This window comes from Oncorhynchus nerka, linkage group LG2 (assembly GCF_034236695.1).
Source record: "Oncorhynchus nerka isolate Pitt River linkage group LG2, Oner_Uvic_2.0, whole genome shotgun sequence".
NCBI lineage: Eukaryota > Metazoa > Chordata > Actinopteri > Salmoniformes > Salmonidae > Oncorhynchus > Oncorhynchus nerka.
The window spans coordinates 52,623,495-52,640,016 of record NC_088397.1 but is presented as its reverse complement, the minus strand read 5'-3'; the positions used below and the strand labels follow the sequence as shown (position 1 = coordinate 52,640,016).

The window sequence follows — 16,522 nt, the reverse complement described above, 5'->3', positions numbered from 1 at the left end:
CTACCCTCTTTCCATTTACTGTAACAAGCATGCTCACCCACTAAGCACCGAATGTCAATGGACGCTGAAAAGTAGTTCAAATTGGGTCAGTCCGCCCTGGCCGGACAAAATCTGAACCAATCAGAGGTCTGTTTCACAAGTTTGGACAGTACAGTAGACCACAGTGTAATGTACTGTATTCGATTGTGCCCATTCCGTGGAGATAAATGGATTGACCTAATTTGACGCATTTGATCAAGTTCACCACTTGCAGCTATAAATGTAGTGTTTCTTTTTAATTATGGGAATTCTGTGTTTAACTCATGAGTCACCTGATGTAATATGTGATGAAGACAAATCGTCCTCTTATTTGAAAGCTACTGCGTGTGCTTCTTTCTCTCTGCACAGTCGGAAATGCTCTTTTTCCCATAAATTCTCAAACAAACCAAATTGGCAGAGTAAATAAAGAAAAGGAGTAGTAAGGGGATGGGGGGGGGGGGGGTAGTGGTGAAACTGGCATCAGACCTTTTTGACTGGAATTATTTGCAGGTGTCATAGTTCAGCTGCTGCGATTGGCTGAGGAAAGGTAACATTTAAACCACGTTAAACTTTTGACCCCGCAGGAGCTACACAGGAACGCCCAGGTCTGGCGTGGAACAGAGCCTGCTCTCTTCCTGTGTTTACTCCACAGATCCATGAGGGAGGAGCCAGCGAGGAGGAAATCATGTGCCGTGCTCTGAAATGAAAGTTGGCTTTTCAGCTGAGCAACACCGTTAACACTACATACACACTGCTCCTGCCTGGGTGGTGGAGGTATAAAGTTAACCCTCCTCTCTCTGTAGACTGGTGTGTTTTCATTGTTCATATTATTTACCCTCGAGTTGAAACTTGTGGTAGAGATTTTATATTGTTCTTCAAATTATTTTCCTCATGAGAATGATAAATTACCATGTGTTTTGCTTCTTCAATAAGAGTCTGAGAAGAGCTGGTATGTTATTATCTCAATAGGCAGAATGGAGGCATAGCAGGCTTGGCGCTCTGTGCTGTCAGATAAAAGGCTCATTGGCCATTGATTAATGAATCCATTAGCATAATATTAGCCCTGCGTGATCAAATCTCACACACACACACATTTGTTTCGGCCATGGTCGGGTTTCTATCGGTTGCATGATGGTGTGTGGGAGGGTGGGTGCCTTCTCAAGAAGAGAAGCTGCTGTGCTCTGAATGCTCTTTCTGCTGTGCCTCTTTCTGCTGTGCCTTTCTCTTTGTGTATTTCTCTTCCCCTGCACTGCAGCACCACCAATTCCCTCTAATGTTCATGTGCACACACTCGCACCTCGTCAGAAAACAGCACGCAGACAGGCAGAGATGACACACATGCTGACTGTGGGTCCTATGTAGTTGGGTTGTATTTAGAGTGGCATATCCCTTTTACCGTTGCACCTCTCTGAATAAGCCCAAGGAGCCCATTGGCTGTTACACGGCCTGGCACTTTGAAGAGGTACAGGTATGGTTGTTTTCTTGTCCCGAATCTCTGCCCTCCTTCCTTTTCATTTCTTACCTCCCCCTCTTTCTTTGTCTCTTCATACTGAGTGATAGAATAGGAGTTTGTGAAAGGCTTGCTTTATTCTAATGTGAGCTGTTTCTTCATGAGGCTGGGGGTGTGTTTGCACTCTACTGTAAACCTTAGCTACTGCTGTCTCCTGTCTGACGGAGGTGCTGGCATTTCACTGGATAAGATAAAGCATTTTTGGATATCGCTTTTACATATCTTTGTGTACTGAAGCTTCTTTCTCCTCCATCTCACTCGGTCATATTGGTTGCAGAAATGGGCAGGACTGTGGCTAACGGTACTATGGGGCTGGTTTTGATGATCTGGATACAAAAACAGTATGTTTATCTACACTGACCAAAATGCATACGCAACATGTAAAGTGTTGATTTCGTGAGCTGAAATAAAAGATCCCAGAAATGTTCCATATGCACAGTGTCCCCCCCCACAATTTAAAAAAAAAACACATATGTTTATATCGCTGTTAGTGAGTGTTTCTCCATTGCCAAGATAATCCATCCATGGCATATCAAGAAGATGATTAAACTGCATGATCATTACACAGGTGCACCTTTTGCTGGGGACAAAACATGGCCACTAAAATGTGCAGTTTTGTCACACAACACAATGCCACAGGTTTCTCAAGTTTTGAGGGAATGTGCAATTGGCATGCTGACTGCAGGAATGTCCAGCAGAGCTGTTGTCAGATAATTGTATGTTAATTTCTTTAGCTGCCTCCAATGTTATTTTTGAGAATTGGTCAGTATGTCCAACCGGCCTCACAACTGCAAGACCACGTGTATGGCGTTGTGTGGCTGAACGGTTTTCTGTTGTGAACATAGTGCCCCATGATGGGGTTATGGTATGGACAGGCATAAACTACGAACACAATTGCAATTTGAATGCACAGAGATCCCTCGATGAGATCCTGAGGCCCATTGTCATGCCAAATGGGGGTCACATCAGTCAGTATCTGCTTTTTTCTGATCCACGCCCCTATTTAATTTGTTTTAATGTGTCTGTGACCATATCTGTATTCAGTCTCGTGAAATCCATAGATTAGGGTCTAATGAATTTATTTCAATAGACTGATTTCCTTGTTGCGTTTTTATAATGCAACTCTCTTGGGATGGACAGAGGGGATGCCTCCAGACTGTCCTGCCCTTAAGTGCAGACTGCGAGAACCGCCCCCCCCATGCTCAGGGCTTGGTTGGAATTCCGAGCTGCCAGTCCGCTTCCGACTGGATAATGGAGTCTTTCTTACAGTTTTACAGCAGAGCTTTTTGGAAGTCTGCACAAGTTTTCACATGCTTGGCATGTCTGCCTCGCTGTACTTCAGTCCCATTTGTGAATCATATATTTCTTTCTTTATCATAAGTCATAGTTCTGTCTCAACGACCCACTATTTTCATGAGAATCATGTGTTTTCACAAATGGATAAAACTGTTCAGATTCTGTAGCTAACTCGGTCACCTGTTTACATGGATGCGACAACAAAACAAAGGATTTGTTGCTGTGCACGCTGTGCACGCTGTCAACTTCAGCTATATAAAATGGGATATGACACGGGTTGAGACGGGAGAAAAGCTCCTGTAGTGTGAGCAGCAGCTATTGTAGCCGTTGTCATCCCAAAGTGGCTGAAAGATTTGTGTTTTGCTGGGGTGGAGGTGGGGCTGGTCTTTGAAGAAAAACAGGAAGTCATTCTGTCCTCTTGTTTCCTTTTGCACTTGACGTCCCAATCTCTTGTAGATGCCTTTTTGTTTCTTTATGACTGTGTGGGTTGGTTGAATGGTTGAATACAGGGTAATTGCGCCAAATGTATCTGCCACTGCTTTCATATTTGAAGACCAAAGACAGGTGGGTCAGTTGGTGACGGTTTGTCTGCTTACGATGTTGCGGTTATGTTTACGTGTGGAGAGCTGTGGTCTGGTCAGTCCGTAGTGTGTGGTGTCTTTGTTGTGCTAGCCTGCGTCTCACAGTTCAGATTACAGGCTTCAGTTCAAGCGCAGCTAGAATGTCCTCTATTCTGATCCTGACTTAGTGACACTGCAGCTCTTGAGCTCAGCTCAACACTCTTCCTCCCTTTTCCACCCCTTCCTTTCTCTCTTTTTACAGTACCTCCCCTATCATATTCATGTCTTCTGTTTTTTTTTTTAATGAAAAACGTGTGTGTGTGCCCCTTGTCAGACTTGTGTTACCAGTTTATCGGCTGCCGACCTGAAGTAATGCATGTCTAGAAGGGAGATGCAAACCATTTAGCCTTGGTGCTTGACTTGAAGTGGCACACACTCTCAGTCTGTCTGCCTCCCAACATCTCTCGTTCCTCATCCATTCTCTCTCTTTCTCCCTCGCTCTGTGTGTTTTAATTATTCAGCTGCACCTTTAGCTCAGTTGCTGTGAACCATTTTTTGGGTTTGATCTGTGTGGAAGATCCCATAGGAATACACAGGTGGTGCATCTTTTTTTGTGTGCGCAGTGTTTCCCCTATATGCACCACCGCTGCTAAATCGTGGCTGCCACTGCAAATCAATAAGAAAATATTTTTGGGACCCCATTGATATTATTATGTTTTGAGTCACTCAGATGGCATAAAAACAAGGCATAATCAATGACAAATATATAGTATAGCAGGACATTTTGCTGTTTTAAAGCTAGTTGTCTCTACAGCCAAGAGAAGGGCCTCTTAAACCTTGCCATTGGTACATTTCTCAAATGGACTGTAAATATAAAATCTTCCCTGTCATGTTGTCCGGTGCCACATTTTCCTAACGGAAACCTGTGAATAATGTTGAAATTAAGTATCTAAGACACCAAGGGAACTGACAGAGGATAGCTAAGCTTAGCGTTGGAAAGTTGCTTGGTACTGCAGTAGTGGACTCTGACAGCCAACTGAGGCCAGATAGTCTGTATCGGTCCCTTTCCCCACTCTATGTAAATGTCGTGGCTGGGAGGCCATATCCAGGAAGTGATGACGCAGGGGACCGTGAGAGAGGATGCAAATAGGATGCTGTCTTCTGTGGCTTCCTGTATCTTTTTTAGAAATAATGGTTCCATGAAGTTCTACCAAAATATTAAACTTTTCCACGGGAAGTAGAGAAGTGGGTTCTGTTCCATCCTGTATCAGCCAGCCAACTGGATGACTCTTACTGACGTGCTTCGGCGGGACATACTCCACATGAAAACCTCTCCAATGAAATAAAATCATAAATCAAATTTTATTGGTCACATACACATGGTTAGCAGATTGTTAATGTGAGTATAGAGAAATGCTTGTGTTTCTGGTTTCAACAGTGCAGTAATATTTAATAATTCCCCAACAACTACCTACTACACACATCTAAAGGGGTGAATGAGAATACATTTACATTTACATTTAAGTCATTTAGCAGACGCTCTTATCCAGAGCGACTTACAAATTGGTGCATTCACCTTATGACATCCAGTGGAACAGCCACTTTACAATAGTGCATCTAAATCTTTTAAGGGGGGGGGGGGTGAGAAGGATTACTTTATCCTATCCTAGGTATTCCTTAAAGAGGTGGGGTTTCAGGTGTCTCCGGAAGGTGGTGATTGACTCCGCTGTCCTGGCGTCGTGAGGGAGTTTGTTCCACCGTTGGGGGGCCAGAGCAGCGAACAGTTTTGACTGGGCTGAGCGGGAACTGTACTTCCTCAGTGGTAGGGAGGCGAGCAGGCCAGAGGTGGATGAACGCAGTGCCCTTGTTTGGGTGTAGGGCCTGATCAGAGCCTGGAGGTACTGAGGTGCCGTTCCCCTCACAGCTCCGTAGGCTGCTTGATCCAAGAATATGTACATATGTACATGTGAGTATATGGATGAGCAATGAGCGGCATAGGCAAGTTGCAATAGATGGTGAAAAAACAGTATATACATGTAATATAAGATATGTAAACAATATTAAAGTGGCATGTGACAAGTGATCCATTTATTAAAGTGGCCAGTGATTGGGTCTCAATCTAGGCAGCAGCCTCTGAGTTAGTAATTGCTGTTTAGCAGTCAGATGGCCTTGAGATAGACACTGTTTTTCACTCTCGGTCCCAGCTATGATGCACCTGTACTGACCTCGCCTTCTGGATGGTAGCTGGGTGAACAGGCAGGGGCTCAGGTGGTTGATGTCCTTGATGATCTTTTTGGCCTTCCTGTGACATCGGGTGCTGTAGGTGTGTCATTGAGGTCCTGTAGTTTGGTGAGGGCATTGCGGTTGAGGGAGGTGCTGTTGCTGTACCAGGCTGTGATGAAAGTTTCAGGGCTTACAAGCCAAATTTCTTCAGCATCCTGAGTTTGGAGGGGCATTGTTGCGGCTTCTTCATCACGCTGTCTGTGTGGGTGGACCATTTCAGTTTGTCTGTGATGTGTACGCCGAGGAACTTAACTCTCCATCTTTTCCACTGCTGTCCCTTTGATGTAAATAGGGGGTGCTCCCTCTGCAGGTTTCTGAAGTCCACGATCATCTCCTTTTGTTGACGTTGAGTGAGGTTGCTTTCCTGGCACCACACTCCCAGCGCCCTCACCTCCTCCCTGTAGGCGGTCTCGTCGTTGTTGGTAATCAAGCCTACTATTGTGTCGTGCATGGCCACAGTCATGGGTGAACAGGGAGTACAGGAGGGGGCTGAGCACGCACCCTTGTGGGGCCCCAGTGTTGAGGGTCAGTGAATTTCACCACCCGTCAAATTCCAGGACCCAATTCCACAGGACGGGTTGAGACCCAGGGCCTCCAGCTTGATGATGAGCTTGGAGGGTACTATGGTTTTGAATGCTGAGCTGTAGTCAATGAACAGCATTCTATTTGTATTTATTTTTTTTACCCCTTTTTCTCCCCAATTTTGTGGTATCCAATTGTTTTAGTATCTTGTCTCATTGCTACAACTCCCGTACGGACTCGGGAAAGACGAAGGCCGAAAGTCATGCGTCCTCCGATACACAACCCAACCAAGCCACACTGCTTCTTATTAACACAGCGCCATCCATCCCGGAAGCCAGCCGCACCAACGTGCACCTGGCAACCTTGGTTAGTGCGCACTGTGCCCGGCCCGCCACAGGAGTCGCTGGTGCGCGATGAGACAAGGATTTCCCTACCGGACAAACCCTCCCTAACCCGGACGACGCTAGGCCAATTGTGCGTCGCCCCACGGACCTCCCGGTCGCGGCCGGTTACGACAGAGCCTTGGCGTGAACCCAGAGTCTCTGCTGGCTCTGCAGTACAGCGCCCTTAACCACTGCGCCACCCGGGAGGCCCATGAACAGCATTCTTGCATAGTTATTCCTCTTGTCCAGATGGGATTGTGAAGGCGATTGCATCGTCTGTAGACCTGTTGGGGCGGTATGCAAACTGAAGTGAGTCTAGCTAGGGTGGCAGGTAAGGTGGAGGTGATATGATCCTTGACCAGTCTCTCAAAGCACTTCATGATGACAGAAGTGAGTGCTATGGGGCAGTAGTCATTTAGTTATCTTTACCTTCTTGGGTACAGAAACAATGGTTGCCATCATGAATTATGTGGAGACAACAGAATGGGATAGGGAGCGATTGAATATGTCCTTAAACACACCAGCCAGCTGGTCTGCGCATGCTCTGAGGACACGACTAGGGATGCTATCTGGGCCAGCAGCCTTGCGAGGGTTTAAATGTTTTACTCACGTCAACTGTGGAGAGGGGTGGAGGTGCGCAGTCCTTGTTAGCGGGCCGCAACGGTGGCACTGTATTATCCTCAAAGTGAGCAAGGAAGGTGTTTTATTTGTCTGGAAGTGTGATGTCGGTGTCTGTCACGTAGCTGTTTCTGTGTGTAGTTGGTGTGTTTTTTTTATTTTTATTTTTTTTATTTTTTTCCTCCCCCTGTAGACCCTGCCACATACGTCTCGTGTCTGAGCGGTTGAATTGCGATTCCACCTTGTCTCTGTACTGGCATTTCGCTTGTTTGATTGCCTTGCGGAGGGAATAACTACACTGTTTTTATATTCAGTCATATTCCCAGACCTCTTTCCATGGTTGAATGCGGTGGTTTGTGCTTTCAGTTTTGCGCGAATTCCGCCATCCATCCACGGTTTCTGGTTAGGGTAGGTTTTAGTCACATTGGGTACATCTCCAATGCACTTTATAAACTTACTCACCGAGTCAGCGTATATGTCAATGTTGTTCTCTGAGGCTTGACCGGAACATATTCCAGTCCACATGATCAAAACAATCTTGGAGCGTGGCTTCCGATTGGTCGGACCAGCGTTGAATGGTTTTCGTCACTGGTACATCCTGTTTGAGTTGCTGCCTATAAGACGGTAGGAGCAAAATGGCGTCATGGTCGGATTTGCTGAAGTGAGGGCGGGAGAGGGCTTTGTATGCATCGCGGAAGTTAGAGTAGCAGTGGTCGAGGGTATTGCCCATGCGTGTAGCGCAGTCAAAATGCTTGTAAAATTTAGGTAGCCTTGTTCTCAAATTTGCTTTGTTAAAATCCCCAGCTCCAATAAATGCAGCCTCAGGATATATGGTTTCCAGTTTGCATATAGTCCAGTGAAGTTCCTTGATGGCCGTCTTGGTGTCTGCTTGAGGGGGAATGTACACAGCTGTGACTATAACTGACGAGAATTCTCTTGGTAGGTTAAAATAGCCAGCATTTGATTGTAAGGAATTCTAGGTCGGGTGAGCAGAAGGACTTGAGTTCCTGTATGTTATGATTACACCACGAGTCGTTAATCATGAAGCATACACCCCCTCCCCCCCCTCCGCCCTTCCTCTTCCCAGAGAGGTGTTTCTCTGTGTGATGCATGGAGAAGCCCGGTGGCTGAACCGATTCTGACAACATATCCCAGAGAGCCATGTTTCCGTAAAACAGCGAATGTTACAATCTCGGTCTCTCTGGAAGGCAACCCTTGCTCGAATTTCGTCTACCTTGCCCACCGTCAGTAAACATAAAGTAAACGGAGCCAAAAATTAAACGTATGGTTTGTGTTGAGTTGCACATTGGGCTTGGTTATGTTTGTTCACCAACTCATGTCACAGTGCTGTCTGTCTGACTCCAGTAGCATTCATTGGCTCATAACTGCTGTAGTCCGTGCTTTGGTCAGAGTGCATGATATGCTGCAGACCTGCTAATGTGGTCTCTTCTGTCTTTTATAACAGGCTGTGCTAAGACATTGAGACCCTAGACTGTGAATGGATTTTGATTGGACACAATCAGGTGAAGGTGAGTAGACCAGTGCGCTGGAGTCCATGTCACTTACACTGCCCCTCACTCTCAAGGGGCCTCATTTATCAAAGGTGCCTGCGCACAACAAAGTTTTCCCGCAAAGGTTGGTATTTATCAAACGTGACGGGAAAGTGTGTATCTCCACGCACAGCTCAAACCATGCACCCGCACAGCTTCTAGTGGTTGATCAATTTATATTGCAGGGGGGGTGAAGGTGTTTGGTGCACAGGACTTATAATAATGGTAGGCTAATAAACATTTTACCATTTTAATGATAAATCTGCATTTGCCGTTGGTAAGGAGATCGCATAGCAACATGTAGTCTCTTATATTATCTTACTTTTATTATATAGGCCGCAAGCACAAGCATATTACAGGACATGTCTCTCCTTTCTGACATGACCAGATTATTCCTGCTACACAAAGCCATGCTCAAAAGTAAATGGACCTGTGGTCTATTCAAAACGGTTGACAATACGGGGAAGCAACAGTATTGATAACGAGTGCAACACCATAGCATATTTCATCTTAATATGGAAGAACAGTTTGTTTTTTGTATAGTAGTGAGGGCCGTAGTATTTCCTTTTTTAAATTGCTTGACTAGACAATTATTTCAGAATGCACAGCCAGTGTTTCGGACTCGCTAAGCATTTTTGGATTGAAAAAGTCACTGCAGGAGTTTGTATAAAATAATAATAATCTGCCCACACTTCTACAGGTGATTTGAAATTAGCCATTGCGCTTTCTTTTAGAAACTGTCATTGCCCAGTTCTAATTTCTCCAAATTATACAGCAAATTAGTTTTTTCTTTTTTTTTTTCCCTCCATTCACCTTTTTTTCCAGTTGGGGTTGTAACGGTCGTTCACGAGCACACACATAGTATGGCTCTGATTTATTTTTATTTTTTATAAATCCCAATTTGTTGAGCATGCAAGTCTTAGAATCTCCATGTATGCTAGAATTTAGTGAGAAATGTACACACGGATGATAAATGAAGCCCCAGATCTTCATTCGTCTTGGTCTCCATTAGTTCAACAAACTGTGTAAGCCTATGCAGTCTTGTACAACCAACTGCTTTTCGGTACCTATCACTTTAAAATCTGCCCCGTATCTGATGGAACAAACATCTATCTATCTCTGGGCAAGTTTCACATTGTCAGAAGTGTCTGCTTCAGGATAATTTGCATAATGCCAGGCCTGTTGTGACTCATTTGTGGTGCGCTGGCTGCTGTTTTCAGTCGACGTCTCTCTGAAATAGAAAGGGCACAATGTTTGCGTTCTCTCCCGAGTATAGGCCTACTGTCTCTCCCGAAGCGTGATTCACTGCAAGGTTTCAAAGTCAACAAACTTACTGGGGGAAAAGTTGAGGAATAAAGGCGAACAACAAATAAATGAGGCATGTTACAAACATGCATATACTGTTTGATGCCATGGTAGCATGGTTGTCAATACTGGAGAAAATCGTTTCTTATATTCAAATGCTTTACCATCACCACAGTATGATTGGCAGATTCTATACAAGGGGAAAGATTTCTACAAGGGAATAAAACCTTTCACTACGGTCACCTATAGCAGAGTTTCCCAAACTCTGTCCTGGGGCCCTCCCTGGCACTATACAACTGATTTCAAATAACCAAAGCTTGATGATCAATTAAAATATTACTTGTCACATACACCGAATACAACAGACCTTGGAGAAATGCTTAGAAGCCCTTAACCAACAATGCAGTTTTAAGAAAGTGTTAAGTAAAAAATAGAAAATAAAAGTAACAAACAGCAGCAGTAAAATAACAATAGCGAGGCTATACACAGGGGGATGAGTTGATTATTTGAATCACCTGTGTAGTGCTAGGTCAAAAATCTAAATGTGTACCCAGGGCGGGCCTCTGGACCAAGTTTGGGAAACCCTGATCTATATAACCACTTCCTTGTTCTTTTCCACCGATATACTCTATACATGTGAGCTACATATTCTGCCTTCTATATTATTACCAGCAAGCAGCACTCTAGCATGTGTTTGTCTTTCAAGATGTGAAGCTGACTGAGGTTTGTTGTCATCATTCTCCACAACTGCAGAGGTAAAATCTAATCTAATCAAATGTATTTATATAGCCCTTTGTACGTTAGCTGATATCTCAAAGTGCTGTACAGAAACCCAGCCTAAAACCCCAAACAGCAAGCAATGCAGGTGTAGAAGCACAGTGGCTAGGAAAAACTCCCTAGAAAGGCCAAAACCTAGGAAGAAACCTAGAGAGGAACCAGGCTATGTGGGGTGGCCAGTCCTCTTCTGGCTGTGCCGGGTGAAGATTATAACAGAACATGGCGAAAATGTTAAAATGTTCATAAATGACCAGCATGGTCAAATAATAATACTCACAGACAGAACAGTTGAAACTGGAGCAGCAGCACGGCCAGGTGGACTGGGGACAGCAAGGAGTCATCATGTCAGGTAGCCCTGAGGCATGGTCCTAGGGCTCAGGTCCTCCGAGAGAGAATTAGAGAGAGCACACTTAAATTCACACAGGACACCGAATAGGACAGGAGAAGTACTCCAGATATAACAAACTGACCCTAGCCCCCCCGACACATAAACTACTGCAGCATAAATACTAGAGGCTGAGACAGGATGGGTCAGGAGACACTGTGGCCCCATCCGAGGACACCCCCGGACAGGGCCAAACAGGGAGGATATAACCCCACCCACTTTGCCAAAGCACAGCCCCCACACCACTAGAGGGATATCTTCAACCCCCAACTTACCATCCTGAGACAAGGCCGAATATAGCCCACAAAGATCTCCGCCACGGCACAACCCAAGGGGGGGCGCGAACCCAGACAGGAAGATCACATCAGTGACGCACCCCTCCTAGGGACGGTATGAAAGAGCCCCAGTAAGCCAGTGCTCAGGCCCTGTAATAGGCCCTGTAATAGGGTTAGAGGCAGAGAATCCCAGTGGAAAGAGGGGAACCGGCCAGGCAGAGACGGCAAGGGCGGTTCGTTGCTCCAGAGCCTTTCCGTTCACCTTCCCACTCCTGGGTCAGACTACACTCAATCATATGACCCACTGAAGAGATGAGTCTTCAGTAAAGACTTAAAGGTTGAGACAGAGTTTGCATCTCTCACATGGGTAGGCAGACCATTCCATAAAAATGGAGCTCTATAGGAGAAAGCCCTGCCTCCAGCTGTTTGCTTAGAAATTATAGGGACAATTAGGAGGCCTGCGTCTTTTGACCGTAGCGTACGTGTAGGTATGTACGGCAGGACCATATCAGAGAGATAGGTAGGAGCAAGCCCATGTAATGCTTTGTAGGTTAGCAGTAAAAACTTGAAATCAGACCTCTTTGTCTCTTGGGACCTAGAACAAGCATCTCTGTTTTGTCCGAGTTTAAAAGTAGAACGTTTGCAGCCATCCACTTCCTTATGTCTGAAACGCATGCTTCTAGCGAGGGCAATTTTGGGGCTTCACCATGTTTCATTGAAATGTACAGCTGTGTGTCATCAGCATAGCATTAAAAGTTAACATTATGTTTTCGAATGATATCCCCAAGAGGTAAAATATATAGTGAAAACAATAGTGGTCCTAAAACGGAACCTTGAGGAACACCGAAATTTACAGTTGATTTGTCAGAGGACAAACCATTCACAGAGACAAACTGATATCTTTCCGACAGATAAGATCTAAACCAGGCCAGAACTTGTCCGTGTAGACCAATTTGGGTTTCCAATCTCTCCAAAAGAATGTGGTGATCGATGGTATCAAAAGCAGCACTAAGGTCTAGGAGCACGAGAGGTGAGTTGGGGGACGGAAAAGAGGACTGAGAGGGAAGGAAGGGGGATGGAAAAAGAGCGAGACTGAGTGGGGAAAGACAGATTTGGGAGCGTGCAGTGGCGACAGGACAGGGAGCGTGCAGTGGCGACAGGACAGGGAGCGTGCAGTGGCGACAAGACCGGGCGCGTGGGTAGGAGACTAGGACTGTGTCAAAGAGGTGGCGCTATACAAGTCCATGCCTGCAGTTTGGACTGGGGTTGCATAACCACTCCCATCCGTTCTGCAGTATTCCACTCCGAAATGATGCGCTCATAGCTGTGTGTGTGTGTGCTCTTGTTAGAAAGCCAGTGTATGTCTGTGTGTGCTTGCCCACCCTGAGATGTGTGTCTGTCATTGCCTACGTCTCAAGTGCTGGAACAATGAACTCCAGTGTTTTTTTTCTGTGTGGAAATGAAAAGAGCAGTGGCCTTAGTGTCTACCTTCCTCTGGTGTGAACCCTGAGGGGGTCAGACGCAGTGCAAGGCTGGGCCAGGGGAGGAAAACAAGGGCAGGATCGCCCGGCCAGCAGCACGCTCAGAGGGGGGGTGTTGGACGGGAAGAGGAATGGCCAGAGTGTAGGAAGAAGGGGAGAGCGGATATAGAGAGAGGGGTCGGGGAGCAGTTGGAAATGTGAATGTATCTTGCGGTTCAGTAAGGTTAAACAGAGCAGTATAGCCTAACCTTGGGACATCTCTGTTCTGTAGGAACGCAATCCAGCTTGTGCTTGTCCCTGTGCTGGGGGTTTATTGACCGTACTGTACTATTAGAGCACGAGGAGTGGTGCAGGCACAGGATGAACGCAGGATGACCCATTTTCCCCAGAGGCTCTAAATCACTACATCATTGTCAGTCTCTCCTCACACTGGAACAGTGTGCAATGAAGGGAGACTCATGTAGCTACTAGTGCTGAGCAATTAACCAAAATTTGTTTTAGTTTTTTTTTAAACAACTAATTGTCCAAGTCAGTTCAATTATTTGAATTCCATTACATTTTTTCTTCTTGTGAGCTCAATGCGCACATTGCACAGTTTCTCTAGAGATAAATCAGATCCAGCTTGAACTGTGCGATGTAGGGAGTTGTAGTTTCCAACAGGCCAATATTCTACATAGTTTCGAGCATAAAACGTGGTAATTAACTACAATGCCTATCATCCATTGCGCATTTACTTGTCCGGTCTGTGGTTCTTTTAATGCCTTCTACTGCTGAAGAGACCAGACTGCAAGATCATGAAGGGATAAAGAGAGCAGCTGTTGCTTCGTGACTTCTCCACCTGCAAATACATGATCAAATTGATTTGATAGTTGGTATTCAGCAGTCATAAAAGTATGCCTTATTTCAGTTGAGGTTCCAAAATAGTGATTTTTGTAAGACAGCAGCTCTGTAGAGATGAGATGACTTGGAATTAAATAAGTCATCAAATAAAATAAATGTAATATACATGACTGAAGTAATTTATTACAGTAATGTAAATAAGCAGTAATGGGCAGTCACTACCATGGGACTTTTATTCATTGTTTCAGTTACAGCATTCAACCCGAAAATCGAAAACCTTTTCTATTTATTTTGAATAACCGACCTCAGAAAGCACTATCGCTCAGCACTGCTCCAAACCTCCAGCTTTCTCCCTGAAATCAGCGTTGAGTTGAAGTATTAATCAAGGGATTATAGTCGGTCAGTGTCTGGAATAATAGTTTTAATGGACTATCCTTTTGGACAAGACGCCCAAAGATGGGACCTTCTCAAAGTTCTAACATAATAGACCAAGCCATGTTGGTCTCAGAGGTCTGGATACATTGTGTCTCTGTCTCAGGTGCTGACATGCGCTGAGGATGAGTGAAGTGGCAGACAACTCGCTGGAGCCCATGTGCTCCGAACGGAAACGCAAGATCTCCACCTGCGATACACCAGGCATGGGGTGAGTCCCTGTCGGGAGCGACGTCTCCATCTTCCTTTCTGTCGATCTTTGTGTGTGACACTGTCTGTCTTATGGGCAAAGTGTGTCCTTTTCTCTCTAGCCTCTGTTAAATTCCCTCAGCTTCAAATTCTGTTTTTCATGTTGAAGATTTCTGTGGTGTCAGCATTTTAACTCAAGTATACAGCAGGTCATTATGGAGGGAGAGGTGTGGTTGTCATGGTGACATATCTATCTCCTATTTTCTCCCCCCACCACTCCCTTTCCCTGCAGATGTGACAAGCGCAGGAAGGAGCAGGAGAGTAACTACATGGAGGAGCTGGCCGAGCTGATCTCTGCCAACTTCGGCAACATGGACAGCTTCAACGTGAAGCCAGATAAATGTGCCATCCTCAAGGAGACCGTTCGGCAGATCAGGCAAATCAAAGGGCAAGGTACCAGCTCCCTAACAGGCTGACTACACTGCTCGTGTCGTGTGCTCGAGTGTTGCAAAATAAATTTAGTTATCTAGATTATTCAATTATTGCACCCACACTGCTCGCGCGCGCCAATGATCGTCTGCGTTGCCAAGGGCTAAAATGGAAGTCCTGCCGCTCCCATCTCCTCATTGGTTTATAGAAGCAGGTACCAATGTGCCATCTCCACATTGGCTATACCCACGTGGGTGACTGAAAGACGAACGAGGTCAGTGGCGGTAATGCACCTAATTTATGAAAGTTGCCAATCGCAATATAAAGTCAAGAGAAGAAAAAGCCTGGACAAATTATCCCAGGACAAATTAGCTAGCAACAGCAAGCTAGCTAAATATGACAAATTAGCTAGCAAGTGCAAGCTAGCTAGCTAAATTGGCATAAATGTTTAATGCTTTTCGACCTGTCCCCAACTTAATATAATTGGTTCAGAGTTGTTTAAATATTTTAACCTGCGTGTTGTGATCGCGTTTGGGAAAAAAATTAATTTATGCACGATGACGCACGCGCGCAGCCGGTTCCGTGTAATGCTAACGCTAGCAGTCATCTGAATATCAGCATGTTATCGCCATTGGATTTAGCAAAAAGAGGAAATAGGAGAACATGATTTGGCATTTGTGAAATCCTTTTGTAGTATTAGCTCAGTGTATGGTTGCATGGTCAGGAGGATGCCTCTGCCAACCAGGGCTGTAGAGACTAGGTGGTGGGTTCATGGTCCTGTGGCCTGCCTGGCCTCTGTTTGGGGGAAATTAACACCAGTAGTTGAGTTGTGGTGGTGATGGCTCAAGGCTGTGGTGCTCCAGGCTCATCTGTCTGTTTGCACTGGAGTAGCAGGCCCCAGACTGTGACGGATGGGACTGGAGAGCAGGGTGGGAGGGCTGGGACAGGTGAGGGACCCCATAAATCACTCAACCCCCCCCCGCCTCATTTCACTGTTACCGATCTGAAGTGGTTGGATCGGTATAAGCTGTATTAACTCCACCCAGCCTTCTGGTAGGTTATATGCAATCTTATAACTATGCAGTCCAATCAGATAAGATCAGTGAGGAGGAAGGAAGGAAGGAAGGAAGGAAGGAAGGAAGGAAGGGAGGGAATTATTGGATTGGAATCCACCCCAGGGCCACAGATGGCTGCTGCTGGCAGGAGCTTTGTACAGCTAGGTTCCCATAGTTACAGGAAGTAAATGATGAAGGCCGTCCTTCTCTCACCGGTACCTTTTTAACCAGCTCTCTTTCACCTATCCATTTACTCCTTAGGTCATCTTATTTAGGCAGACTCTATCCTCTCGTCCCTTACATTAGTGTTAGCCTTGAAGCAGCCTTGAAAACCAGAATCATTTTTTTGTCATTCTCTTCGTTGCAAGTGAATCTCTTCCCTCAGAATCAGAATCTGACTCATAATTCCATTTTAAATCATGATATAGTTACATTTTTAGAACTGTAAAAGCATTGGTAATGCTGCCTCCTGGTGGCGGACAGTAAGTTATTTTTACAGTAACATGGTTGGCTGGATCACTGGTCTCTGTATTGTATGCTAATTTTGGCCTCCAGTAAAACTGTTTTGCAAGTAATGTTTCTCATTTCTCCTCAAATTTCCACAATGTATATCA

At 45.3% G+C, this 16,522-nt stretch overlaps 1 protein-coding gene across 7 annotated transcripts in view; it reads left to right on the top strand.

The window, feature by feature from the left end:
* LOC115137716 (nuclear receptor coactivator 3-like) overlaps positions 1-16,522 on the top strand; it is a 48,160-nt gene that overhangs the window by 20,135 nt on the left and 11,503 nt on the right. For 4 of the 7 annotated variants that reach the window (XM_029674049.2, XM_029674083.2, XM_029674077.2 and 1 more), the window contains 3 exons: positions 8,656-8,719; positions 14,342-14,446; positions 14,717-14,877. In XM_029674049.2, coding sequence (XP_029529909.1) covers positions 14,361-14,446; positions 14,717-14,877 — 247 coding nt within the window. In that variant the 5' untranslated portion in view covers positions 8,656-8,719; positions 14,342-14,360. Of the gene's footprint in view, positions 1-3,264; positions 3,389-8,655; positions 8,720-14,341; positions 14,447-14,716; positions 14,878-16,522 lie in introns of those variants that run through there. The other 3 variants (XM_029674075.2, XM_029674065.2, XM_029674059.2) reach the window with 2 other exon arrangements.